Source organism: Tiliqua scincoides, chromosome 6, assembly GCF_035046505.1.
Source record: "Tiliqua scincoides isolate rTilSci1 chromosome 6, rTilSci1.hap2, whole genome shotgun sequence".
Lineage (NCBI taxonomy): Eukaryota > Metazoa > Chordata > Lepidosauria > Squamata > Scincidae > Tiliqua > Tiliqua scincoides.
Genome location: NC_089826.1, coordinates 16,239,489 through 16,252,819, shown reverse-complemented (window position 1 = coordinate 16,252,819; position 13,331 = coordinate 16,239,489). Strand labels below are relative to the sequence as shown.

Genomic DNA, 13,331 nt, shown 5'->3' with positions numbered 1-13,331 from the left:
AACAGCAGGTCAGCAACCTCACTGAGTAGCAGCTGGGCTCAGACTGATCACTGTGGGCAAGTAGGCAGTAGGCTTCCTCTTAGTGTCAAAGTGCCTCTGCCTATGGGACAGCTGTTTGTGGAGAGCAAGGAGAAACACAGAGAAAGTAACAAGGAGCAGCCAGCAACATGAGTAACACGTGTTCTGGATTGAGATGCGTGCTTGGTGTTTGTGCTACCACTGGGGTGCACATGCAATAGTACCCTGTTAGTACCCCCCCCCCCACGGTTGAGCATTCCACTGGAACTCTGTGAGAAATGAATATGAATATCCTGGCCCACATGGAAATAGTATTGTTCTGAAAGGGCTCCAGGTGTTTGTGCAGACAGCAATGGTTGGAGTACTTGGCATTCACTATCATCTGTTGCAGAAGGAAGGGTATCATGAGGGAGGGTGCCCGGGATAAGAACAGCCCCACATAAGAACAGGCCATAGGCCCATCTAGTCCAGCTTCCTGTATCTCACAGTGGCCCACCAAATGCCCCAGGGAGCACACCAGACAACAAGAGACCTGCATCTTGGTGCCCTCCCTTGCATCTGGCATTCTGACATAGCCCATTTCTAAAATCAGGAGGTTGCACATACACATCATGGCTTGTAAGCCCTAATGGATTTTTCCTCCAGAAACCTGTCCAATCCCCTTTTAAAGGCATCCAGGTCAGATGCCATCACCACATCCTGCGGCAAGGAGTTTCACAGACTGACCACACACTGAGTAAAGAAATATTTTCTTTTGTCTGTCCTAACTCTCCCAACACTCAATTTTAGTGGATGTCCCCTGGTTCTGGTGTTATGTGAGAGTGTAAAGAGCATCTCTCTATCCACTTTATCTTTCCCATGCATAATTTTGTATGTCTCAATCATGTCCCCCCTCAGGCGTCTCTTTTCTAGGCTGAAGAGGCCCAAACGCCATAGCCTTTCCTCGTAAGGAAGGTGCCCCAGCCCAGTAATCATCTTAGTCACTCTCTTTTGCACCTTTTCCATTTCCACTATTGTCCTTTTTGAGATGTGGCGACCAGAACTGGACACAATACTCCAGGTGCGGCCTTACCATTGATTTGTACAACGGCATTATAATATTAGCTGTTTTGTTCTCAATACCTTTTCTAATGATCCCAAGCATAGAATTGGCCTTCTTTACTGCCGCCGCACATTGGGTAGACACTTTCATCGACCTGTCCACCACCACCCCAAGATCTCTCTCCTGATCTGTCACAGACAGCCCAGAACCCATTAGCCTATATGTGAAGTTTTGATTTTTTGTCCAATGTGTATGACTTTACACTTACTTACATTGAAACGCATCTACCATTTTGCTATCCATTCTGCCAGTTTGGAGAGATCCTTCTGGAGCTCCTCACAATCACTTCTGGTCTTCACCACTCGGAAAAGTTTGGTGTCGTCTGCAAACTTAGCCACCTTACTGCTCACCCCGTCTCCAGGTCATTTATGAAGAGGTTGAAGAGCACCGGTCCCAGGACAGATCCTTGGGGCACACCGCTTTTCACTTCTCTCCATTGTGAAAATTGCCCATTGACACCCACTCTCTGTTTCCTGGTCTTCAACCAGTTCTCAATCCATGAGAGGACCTGTCCTCTAATTCCCTGACTGTGCAGTTTTTTCAGTAGCCTTTGGAAATGGCATATGTTAGCTTCTCTTCATCTTGCCCACATCCCATTTACATCTCCACCCCAATTTTTGCCAGCTGTTGCGCCAGTGGGGCTGTCAGTGTGCCAACATCTGCTGACATACAACACTGCATACCTACACTCAGACCTGTGCTGCTTCACTATAGGAGTGGGCTGCAGGTATAACTTTGATTCAGCAATTTTGGTGAAGCCCTTTGGAAAATGTTTAAACATTTACAAAATAATTTAATTTTTAAGAGCATAGCCATCAAGAGCAGAAAGTTTTTTTAAACTCACAAAGATACTTTTAATACCACATTAGAAAATTTTAATTATTATTCCAGATGCCTAAAGCTCTTGTTGGCATGAAGATAAAGCTTGTCATTTTTAAATAATACACCTGAAGTGAACCCATCTGTTACAAAAAAAACCACCCATTCTATTTCATGTCAGATTGTTAACATCCACATCCAAGTTGCAACAAGAAGTACCTTCAGCAGTTTTCCAGCACGAGCCTCATGAATAGTAAGATATATCTGGTTTATACTCAAGCAGCTCAGATTTAACCCATTTCTGCCCAGCCCCCAGGTGTACACATTTTATCCCTGTTGCGTATGTGCAACATTGGGCAGGAATAGCATAGTATGTATGTTTCAACTGGGACATATGGCTGATATCCAGCCAAAGTGAAATGCTTTTATGTTTCAGTAACTAAAACTTTCTTCCATTTAAAAAAAATCAATAGAACTGAAAGTGCTCAACTATGAACATAAGAAACTTTCCTATACAAAGGTGGACCTCTGGTCCATCTAGCCCAGCAGGGATGGTATCAAGCAACATCAAGGTAAAGCCACTGAAGGGCCCACCTAGCCGACCCCTGAAGCTCCAATATCCAGTGCCAGCAGCAGCCCTCAGGGGTGGGTGGGTCCATGGGTGGGCTTTGTCTAAAGGCCCACCACAAATGGTACCAGTCCTATATACTGTCTAAACCAAATGGCACTGGCACTTCGAGGTCCCATGCAAACCCTTTCCTAACACTGCAATCTGAATTATTTTTCTTTAATTGGGCATGTAGGAAACTGAACCTCCAATGCAAAGGAGGAGCTCTACCAGCCACAGTGCTTTTCCCATCTGTAACTGGTTTGAACTGTTATGTTTTAAAAAGCCTGAGTGCATCTCAGAAGGCCATGGATCGGAGCTTCACAACCAAGTTCCATTCATTCCTATCAGATTTGGCCTTTTGAGGAGGTAATGGATTTGTGTATGAATTTCAACTCTACCGTCATGGGATCTCAACAAAACTTCAACTCCTGCATGCATTGTCCTATCACATATTCATCATGAATCTGAAAGCTACAGCATACATATCAGTCTCACATTCCTGAAGTGGTATTTAAGCAACAGTAACCATTCATATTCAAGGGACTTCTGCTTCTAGATTTCATGTATTTAACAAAAGCTACTAAAAGCTTAGCCCAGTTTTAAAAGATTTTCATTCATAAGCTGCACTGCTTTGTTCTTAGCACCAATGCCACTTGAAAAATTTCTGGACACATCTTCTCCACCCCACAACAAATTGGGGAGTAGAAAAAAAAAAGAAAACAAATGTCATCACCAAAATCAGTGAGACACGTCAGTAGCTAACATAAGTCACATTCATTTCAATGATGCTTAGACAGAATATAACTCAGTACAACCTCTAAGTTAGTGACTTTTCTAATCAGTGAGGGTTTCTTTCTATTATTTAACTATTTAAAATAACTTTTTTTTAAACACAAAATTGCTATAGTAGACACCCTACCAACATAAGCTTGAGGTTATATTGTACTTTAGAGATACTATCCCAAGAAGACTTTGTTAGCAAATTTTATTGTATAAGTGCACTGTTGATGCAGCAGAACTACTAATCACAGTATACAAGCCTATGTAAATAAAATTATTAATTCATTTTCATCCTGCTTTGCAATATTTATTCTCTTAACAGCACTGGGAGCTGTTTAAAAAATTCTTTGTAATGCTCAGTAAGTTTTGGTTATTTTTAGCATTATTCTAAATGTGAGAAAAAGAAGTTGAGAAATAAAATTAAAGATTTCTAACATGCCTCTACAGAAAACAGGCTGGAATTCTTTAATTATGACTTTTGCCAAATAAGACTGGAATTAAAATTTGAAGTAAAAAACTATGTTAGTAGTAAAAATGTTGGGCTGCAATATAATTTGCCTTAAGCACATTTAGCTGCTACTCCTTCTTAAAACCTGCAAAATCTCTTATTTGTTGCATTTTATTAATACTGTGGGAATATAATTACAGCAGCTATGTAGATCTTAAGAGGTTGACAAAAGCCCCTTTCATGAAAGGGAATTTCAATCTTAACAGGCCCACACAACTTAATTCTATAAAACCATTGCAGAGGGCGGGAGCCCTTTAGCAAATACTTTTGCAAAGAATCCGTTTAGACAAAGCTCAACATGTTTAGAAAGGGGCAGATGTTCTGTTCGAAGTGAAAGGCTTCAGGCAAAACCGTCTGCAGCCACGTCCCTGTAAACTTGTACTTTTGTGTTTTTCACTTAACACTTTTTCAAATACACATGGCTAGTATTTTTTCTTTCCAAAAATCTGACCAAGGAATCTTATGGTCTAATACGAGAAAATGGTTACATAGATAAACAGTGCAGCATGATTAAAATATATAAAATTTTTAAAATGGTAACAGTAATGTTTTTAAAAGATATAAGAAATGCAACTTTCCCCCTACTTTCTTATTTTTTGCAAAAAAGCACACATCAGAATAGCTAACTGGGTAAAAGTTAACTGGCCCATCTACTGCTGTTTCTCTAAAATCACACATTAAACAAAAAAGCCCCACACAGAATGAGAAAATTGGAATTTTACAGACTTTCCATTTCTTATTTCTAATTTCTATTTTCTTTCTTAATTCTTTCTTTCTATTCTATCTATCTCTTTCTTTCTATTTCTATTTCTTTCTTATTTCTAATCACAAAGTCACACAACTCAGTCTTGAGCCTGTTCACTTTCCGGAACACAGACAGCTTGAAGGACTTAATAATGAAAAACATTTCTAAAAACAAAAGGTACTGAAATTTGGGACAGTACTCCAAGTACTCACCAGTAGCTATGCTCTCTCTTTTCATTCATATATCTTAAGGTTTCCTGATGCTTTGCTTTTGAAAATAAAAGTTATTGTACTCTATAAAATGGCCACGTTGCTTAGCAAAACCAAGGTTAAGACACACGATAGAATGATTTCAAGAAGAAATAGCAGCAGAAACAAAAAGAAACCTTAGGTTTCTTCAAATGGTGGAACAAAGTATTCATCCTTGTGTCTTCAATCATGGAGTAACCCTGGAAGTTGGTTGCTGATTCTCTTAAACTATTGCAGGAAACGTTCTGCCACATTCTTGCTTTCTGCATGGTTTTTCAGCTACAGCAGATCAGAACAGGTTAGCAAACAACAGCTTCCCAAATGAAAGTTCCAAGTTCCTCTTCTGCAGTGAAATGAACCAAGTTTCGGTGCTCAACAGTGAGTGACAGTAATGCCAGCCAATCAGCTTGAGTTTTTCAGGAAAATCACCCCTTAATTCATTCAGAATTAGGTCATCTGACACTATTTGAAATGCTATTGGCTTAGAATAAGCATAGTGTTTTAGCCTAATCAGGAAAAGGCCACCCATGATTGCCTTCTTGAATTTAAGTCATCCTTGACTATATTACATGCTGGGGATAATAATAATATAAAAAACCCACACACTTGAATGCAGACTTACCAGAGTTTCCCAGCTATTAAATGGACGGAGTTCTATTATCCTCTGAGCCTTTTTCTGAGAACACTGTGGGATCAACATGAGTTCACCCAGGGAAGCATCCTGCAAGAAGCTAAGTATTTTAGCTCTGTAACCATCCTCCATCACTTCATCACCACTGCTGTAGTCCTCATCAAGGGAGCTACCGGCTTCTGAAGCAGACTCGTATTCCACATCTTGCATGTCTTTCTTAGTACTCCAAATTTTTTTCTTTTTATCTTTTTTTCTGAAACCATTCTGAGATTTTGTGGAAGATTTCTGTCTGAACTTCATATTAGTGTCATTCTGGTGATGATTGGTGTTATTTATGGACAGTTCCTTTCCATTTGAAACTTCACTTTTGGAAGGATATTGTGTCTCTGCACATAAAAAAGTTACAGAGAACTTACAAATAGAAAGGATTAGGGGGGAAAATTGCAAGATACTCATTCCTATCTTTGAAATACACTTCCATTTTCTCACTTTGAAACAGTTTATCCAGTATTTGGCAGTTTTCCCATAACCACACTGTACCACTAGGATATTTAACAAAACCACTCACTACAAACCATTGTACAATCCCAATTAAAAAACATAAATGTCATTCTCAGAATTCCATAAAGACAGGGACCTGAGTTCTAAAACCAGAAATAGATATCTGCCTTCCATATTAATTTTATCTAGTTAAAGCAGAGTATTAACTAGCCTTTTAAAAAAAATTACACGTGAATTAATTCTAGTATCTTGTCCCCAAGGATATTTGTTGACAGTTTAATCATAAAAAAGTTATTCTGCACTTATTACCAAAATCTGTGCTAATATAGTTATCACATAGCACAATTCAGCAACAGCAAAACATGCTGCTGTTATGAGTTATTTGAAGCACCTTCTGGTTTTATTCATTGTGGTTATTAGGAAATTTCAGTACATCAATACACAACTTTTAATGTGCATGTTGTTTTCAGCTTTCCCTCCCTCTGATTATTTATTTACCGACAAGTCCTTTGACAGTTCTGACATATCACAGGAGCAATAAATATCATTTAGAAATTGTTTAGGCAGTTTAGAAATTTCACCATTTCCTACAGTATGAATAGTATTTTTTTTTAATCTCTCTTGGAAGGATACTATTGAGCATTTGAATCTGTATGGAGGACTACAAAAAATAAAAAAGAAAAGTCCCTGCCAGAACAGTTTACAATCTAGATGATTTTAGCAGTTATAGTATTATGGCAGTAATAATAATAGGAACGGACAGAGGTAGAAAGAAAGGCATTAAACAGAGCCAGCTGATTCCAATAAAAAGAACACCCACACTGCTGTACTTGTTTTGTACATCTGTGGAGGACAGAAAGACCAGAAGAAACATGACAAGGAATGGCTATGATCCAGAGAGCCATTACAGTTGCTATGACATGCACAGGAACTTACTGGGTTCTCCCTATGCATGTTCTGAGGGTTAAGGAACACTCCAGGGTGGCATTTGATACAGTGTGGGGAGGGGGGCTGCAGACAGAGGGGAAAACTGAAGAAATAGGTTGCATGGATAAGTCCCTGCCCAAAGAGAATGAAAGCAAAACCCACAGGATTCTATGGTGCTCACTCAATAGTACAACCCATGAGAGACTGAATGGTGCAAAGCAGAATTACAAAAGCTCTGGCAACATAAGCCAGACAACTTTCACTCAACCTTTTAAGTGTTTTTTTAGGCTGCAATCCTATGCACACTTTCCTGGGAGTGAGTTCTACTGAATACAATGGGACTTACTTCTGAGAAGACATGCATAGGATTGCACTGTTAGTTCCTCTTCTTTTACACTTCCACCACAAAATCCCTAATGGTAAAGAATGCATGTGTTTCCACATTACTATTCCCAAATAAATTTTACAATAAGATGCAACTGATCAGGACAGATAATGCTTACTAGGACAGGGAAAAAAGGATTTGAACTTCTTAAGATATAATTAAACTATCTACTAAAGAAAATAAAATATTTTAATGTTAAGCCTATCTTTACCCTCTTGGTCTTCCATAAATACTTTTAAGGACTCCAGAGCTTCTTGAAATATCCAGTTGTGTTCCCGAAGCACGTCTCGCAGTTCCTAGTTGAGAAAAATGCAAAAGAAATCCTGTATAGTCACAGAATTAGTAAATTGCATGATTGTATCACAACTGTGCACAAGTCAACATCTACGGGCAGAAACCAGAGCAGTTTACTCCAGAGGAAAGTACTCAATGTTTGGCAGATGTCCCAATAGGGAGACACACTTTGGTTACAATCCCAAGCACACTTACCCAGAAGTAAGTCCCACTGAACTCAGATGGGGCTAACTTCCGAGGAGACATACTTGAATTCTTGTACAAAGGAGAGGCTGTTTATAATTGTGGCTATGATTAAGACTATTTATGTTTTTGCATGACAGTTATATGAAGTAGGTATTTTGTGACAAGTGCAACGTACCTCTTTATCCAAGCTGGGAAATTCTCTGTGCAGCTTGCTTACCAAATTTTCACGCTTTCCCCACTCGTTTTCTGGACTCTGCAACTATGGTTTAGAAATTACACATCTATTTTAGCATTCATCTCACACCACACATTAGAAGATCACCAAGTAGAAAAAGACAGTACTATAGACATCACTATTCATATCCTTGTGCCTTGAATAAGAAAAACAAAGTGCAGAAACCACAGTTGTGCAGCCAAGTATGGCCTAACATTTCTAACATGCTAATGAAACAGGATTTTAAGTACTGGAAAATAGAAGCCCATTCCTGTTAGGAGGCTCCTGAAACGAGCCTCCTAACCATCTGCAGTGATTTTTCAGGGGGCTTTGGTAGGAAAATTGGCTCATGCAAGTTGCAAAAGTGTAAACTGTGTATGCAAACCTGAGTTAGCTTGATATTCATAGCTGTCTGCTAGTCCTAGGCAATGTCCTTGTTTAGACATCAAAACCAAACCATTATTTGGCTATCAGAAACATGCTCCAGACTCATGGGCTCCCTCCTTCACTTTCTGGTTAATGGCATTTGAATGAGGCACACCTTGCTACCCACAATTTGTCGCCAATCAAAATTGCAAACCATGGTTTAAAGAGGATATCCAGTTTGGTTTGGAGGCCATCTATGATTTACAGTAAATAAGTTTGCTCCCAAACTAGTAGGGCATTCCCAAAGACCAAGCTGTAATACTGAACTGGCCAACGAAGGGTATGGGAGTTAATCTTAAAAGGTCATTTTTTTCCCAAGGTGTAACCTTATATAGCTAACAAATATAAAGTACAAATTACAAGAAGTAGGTAATATGAAAGCCTGTATATACAAACACCAGCACATTTGTGAATCTTATGAATAAGTACTTTCCTTTTTTATATATCACCTTTCAGAGAATTAGGTACTTATAGTAAAAATCTAAAAGAACTTAACTAAATCTGTGAGAATTTAACTTTGAAGGGGACAATAGTGCTCTCTACTTCCTGTATACTTAATGAAAGACCTTCTGTTTATACAAAAAGTATGGCAGCTCTTTGGAAGTTTTGGAACCCACAGCTGACAGACTTATGATGGGTTCAAACATAACACAAAACCATGGCTTCATGTTATACCTGAAATCAAGCTTACCCACAAACTGGAGTTTTTAGGGGGCAACAAACCAGGTTATGAGATTGGTCTGGTTGCACAATGCTGGGAATAACTGTAATTTCTTATCTTGTTTGAAATTCAAAGACACTGATAAATCACTGTTGGGTTCATTTCACCACCTAAAGATGCTGTTGTACCATGAAAACAGGAATCAACTTATGAAGTCAAATCCTCGGTAGAGGGAAAGAAAAAAGCAAAAAAGTGCCTCAGGTTTGTCTGCTGACCATCCGGAAGCTCAAACCATGATGTGGGTTATTTATACTTAACACAGGGCCCAATCCTATCCAACTTTCCAGAGCCAGTGCAGCTACAGTGCAGCCTGGAGGTAAGGGAACAAACATTTGAGGCCTCCATAACTACCCTCCCACCACAGGATGCATTACACACCCCATTGGCACGGCTATATCAGGGGAGGAAGGTTGGATAGGATTTGGCCCACAAACCATCATTTCACATTATGCCTAAATCCAGCCTTGGGTTCAGCAATGAAAAGGATTGCTGGGAAAATATTCATGTACTGTCAAAGAAAAATTATATTACCAAGGTGTACATATATTTCTAATAATGTCAGTTTTTTCAGTGCACATGAGGTTTGGAAACCTTGTCTTTTTTCAAATAAAATGTTTTAAACTAATAGAAAAAAGCTTAGATGACTGAAGCTGCCAAACCGTCCCCCCCCCCCCCATGAACTAACTTGGAGATGTGGCTTCAAAACTGGGCATCAAAGCAAAATTTATGTATATAAGGTTAGGACACACTGAGGATGACTGCCTCATGTTTTATTTTTATAACTCCAGAGGTAATCTCATATACAATTCACTCAGAAGGTAAATACAGCGGAGATGCCTGACAGTTCCTCAGTAAAGCAATGAAAATTGGTCTTGCATGTACGAAGTGTATGGCCCACAACTTACAGGATCAGGCCTCTTCTTTTTTAAACTTTGGTCATCACTACCTTCAGGATCATCTCTAGCACTTTCTGCAAGTTTCCTCTTTTTAGATCCACCTGAAAAACAAAAAAAGTAGGGGGATATAAAAACCAAAATGGAAACTCTATATGACAAAGCACTTCCTGTTGTTTTGGCAATTAGTCAAAATTATTATATAAAATAATAATTATTATAAAATAATTTTGACTAGACTCTGTCAAAATTAGCTAAGAACGCGCAAATCCCACAGACTTAACTTCTGGATCTAAAACAAGCACTTTTATGCACTGGACATTGGAGAAATTAACCCACAATGGTTTAAAATCCATTAAAATCACATTCATAGTACAATACAGCTTATGGCTGTAAACTCTCTTCGTCTGTTCTACTAGAGATGTAAAATTTCCAAAAAATTTTGGAAGCTATGGAGAAAAAATTAGAAGTATTGTAGAAACTGAGATACGTGATATTTATTTTCTTATAAGACTTAAATTTGATTTACTTCTTGTAGCGTATAAAATACATTATGTAAAACTTAGCTCATACACTTGTACTCATAGAATTTGGTATAATTATTCAATGCGCAGTGCAATCCAACCTGCACGTAAGGCACATTTGCGTCTCCTTGCGAGTCGGCTAGGAGGCTGGCATAAGGCGCCAACGGAGGCGCCGAGTCTTGCGTCGGCCAAGCTTGGCCAATACAAGACTCTGGAGTGGGTGGGGAGGAGGTGTTCCAGGGTGGGTGGAGGGAGGGCAATGGGCGGCCCCTGGGGCAGGCGGGGAGCGGGAGGTGGGGCTGGGAGACCATTCCTGGGGAGCTCGGAGAGGCTTCTAGCTGCTCCACTCTCCTCAGACTTGCGCCACCTCAGGAGGTGGCACAAATCCAAGGAGATGCATAGGAGCCAGGGTGCCTTACCAGGAAAGTTTCCCCTTACCTCTGGTTGAGCCACTTTGGGCCCCTATCCTGAGCGGGATACAGCACAAGCCCCTTGGTTTGCCTTTTCCAGCACAGGATAGGATTGCGACCTTAAAAATATAAATCCTATGAAGTGCCACCCTATACATGTTTATTCAGAAACCAGCCCTGTTAAGTCCAACAGAATGTATCTCCATGTACATTTGTATAGGATTTGTATAGGATTACAGTCATTGCTTTACTCAGACAATAAATACCATTATAGCCTGAATTAGAGATGAAGTAGCCAGGTGCTGCAGCCAAAGGTATATAAATTTCTTGCTTCTTAGTTTTCTTAGCCAGTTATAAAAAATTTGAAAAAAAAAATACTGCTGGATCAGGTCAAAGGCTTAATGGTCCATCATCCTATAGCGGCAGATCAGTTGGCTCTAGATCAGTGGTTCTTGTACATTTAGCACCAGGATGCACTTTTTAGAATGAGAATCTGTCAGGACCCACCAGAAGTGTTGTCATGACCAGAAGTGACATCATCAAGCAAGAACATTTTTAACTATCCTAGGCTGCAATACTACCCACACTTACCAAGGAGTAAGTCCCATTGACTAATATTGTTAAAAGAATATATGTAGTAGCTTGTTAAAAGTACAGGTCTGTAACATTTTCCCAAATGCAGTCACAGACCATGGAAGCATCAAGTCTAATATATTAAAAATAAGATAATGACATGAATGGGGACCCACCTGAAATTGGCTCGCAACCCACCTAGTGGGTCCCAACCCACAGTTTGAGAAACACTGCTCTAGATAATCTACAACAGAAGAGGAAGGCATACTCCTCTCCCACAACTGCCCCCTGCAACTAATATTCAGTGGCATACTGCCACTCAACATCCAGGTAGCACACATACACTGGGACTAGTAGCCATTGCTAGACCTGGGCTCTATTTTTGTCTCATCCGCCTTTAAAATGATACAACCTAGTGGCTATCACTACATCTTGTGGAAAAAAATTACATAGACTAATTACATGCTATGTGAAGAAGTACCTCCTTTTGTCAGACCTAAACCTTCTGTCAGTCAGTTTCATTGGATGTCCCCCTAGTTCACATATTGTGAAAGAGGAAGAAAACTGAAAACAGAAATCATCATCTGTGTTGGAAACACAAAAAAGGGGTTTTTTTTGGTTATGTTTTGAATCATCTAGACCAGGGGTGTCTAAACTTTTGGGCATGAGGGCCACGTCATCTCTCTGACACTGTGTCAGGGGGGGGGGAAGGGAAAAAAAGAATTAATTTACATTTCAAATTTGAATAAATTTACATAAATGTATTGAAACTTATATGAATGAATGGAGATCATGCAATAGCTCAAGACCTATAAAAGGCCTTGCACAAAGCAAGGCCAGCCTTTCCTTTGCTGCCACTGCTGCATCACAGATGTGAAACAGCAAGCAGTGGAGGGAGCCCTCGTTTCACAGCTCACACGAGAGGCTGAGCAGTTGGCTGTCATGCTGAGAGCAGCTGCATCAGGCCAGCGCGGACTCCAGCAAGTCTCCGGAGGGCCAGAGGTTCATTGGAGACTGGGGGCTCCCTGAGGCCACAATGGGAGTCCTCGAGGGCCGCAAGTGGCCCCAGGGCTGGGGTTTGGGCACTCCTGATCTAGACCACTGCTGCTCAAACTGGTGGGTCGCAACCCACCACTGAAGCATAAAAGGGGTACTTTCCCCTTAAGGAAAGAGACACAGAAATGGATGCCCTGACAGTGCTGGAAGGTCCTGGAGGCTTGCAGCCCCCTCGGAGAGCTTCTTCTCTGCAGTGGTGAGCTCTGATCTACAGTCGGAGCCCACTTCCGATTTACAGTCAAAGCTCTAGAGCAAAGCTTCCAAAACTGGAAGTGGAGCTCACTGCTGCAGAGGGGAGGCTTGCTGAGGGGGCTGCGAGCCTCCAGGACTCTCTGGGAGGCTGCATAATCGCTCTGGGTATGTGAAAATGCTCCTGGGTGCCCGTGGCACCGCAATCACTGCAGCGCCATTGGGGCACCCCCCATCCCAGTCCCCGCCCCTGAAAGCACTTACCAGCTGTTCTCAGACTCCCGGAGAGTTTGAGAACCACTGATCTAGACTTAAAACAAGTCTCCAGTGCATACTAAGATGTCAGTATTGGCTAGAAACTGAAAGACCAATGCAAAAACCAGCAACACCTGTTAACCATTGGCATCAGTGGAATGAGTGCATACACCACAAACCACCATTTCCATTTCAAACTGCTTTCAACTCTCTGGAAAATACATGTACCATTTGCTTAACAGATCACAGTGTTAAAAGCTATCAGTAAAGATTGATGTTAAGGGACAAATGTATCTCTCCAAAAATAATTTTTCTC

At 40.5% G+C, this 13,331-nt stretch overlaps 1 protein-coding gene across 2 annotated transcripts in view; it reads right to left on the bottom strand.

Moving 5' to 3' along the window:
* Window positions 1-13,331, bottom strand: part of SMARCAD1 (SWI/SNF-related, matrix-associated actin-dependent regulator of chromatin, subfamily a, containing DEAD/H box 1) — a 74,051-nt gene that overhangs the window by 26,526 nt on the left and 34,194 nt on the right. The window contains exons 7-10 of one of the 2 annotated variants that reach the window (XM_066631684.1): window positions 10,021-10,112; window positions 7,930-8,013; window positions 7,486-7,570; window positions 5,453-5,847 (exon numbers count right to left, since the gene is read on the bottom strand). In XM_066631684.1, coding sequence (XP_066487781.1) covers window positions 5,453-5,847; window positions 7,486-7,570; window positions 7,930-8,013; window positions 10,021-10,112 — 656 coding nt within the window. Of the gene's footprint in view, window positions 1-4,794; window positions 4,860-5,452; window positions 5,848-7,485; window positions 7,571-7,929; window positions 8,014-10,020; window positions 10,113-13,331 lie in introns of those variants that run through there. The other variant, XM_066631685.1, reaches the window with a different exon arrangement.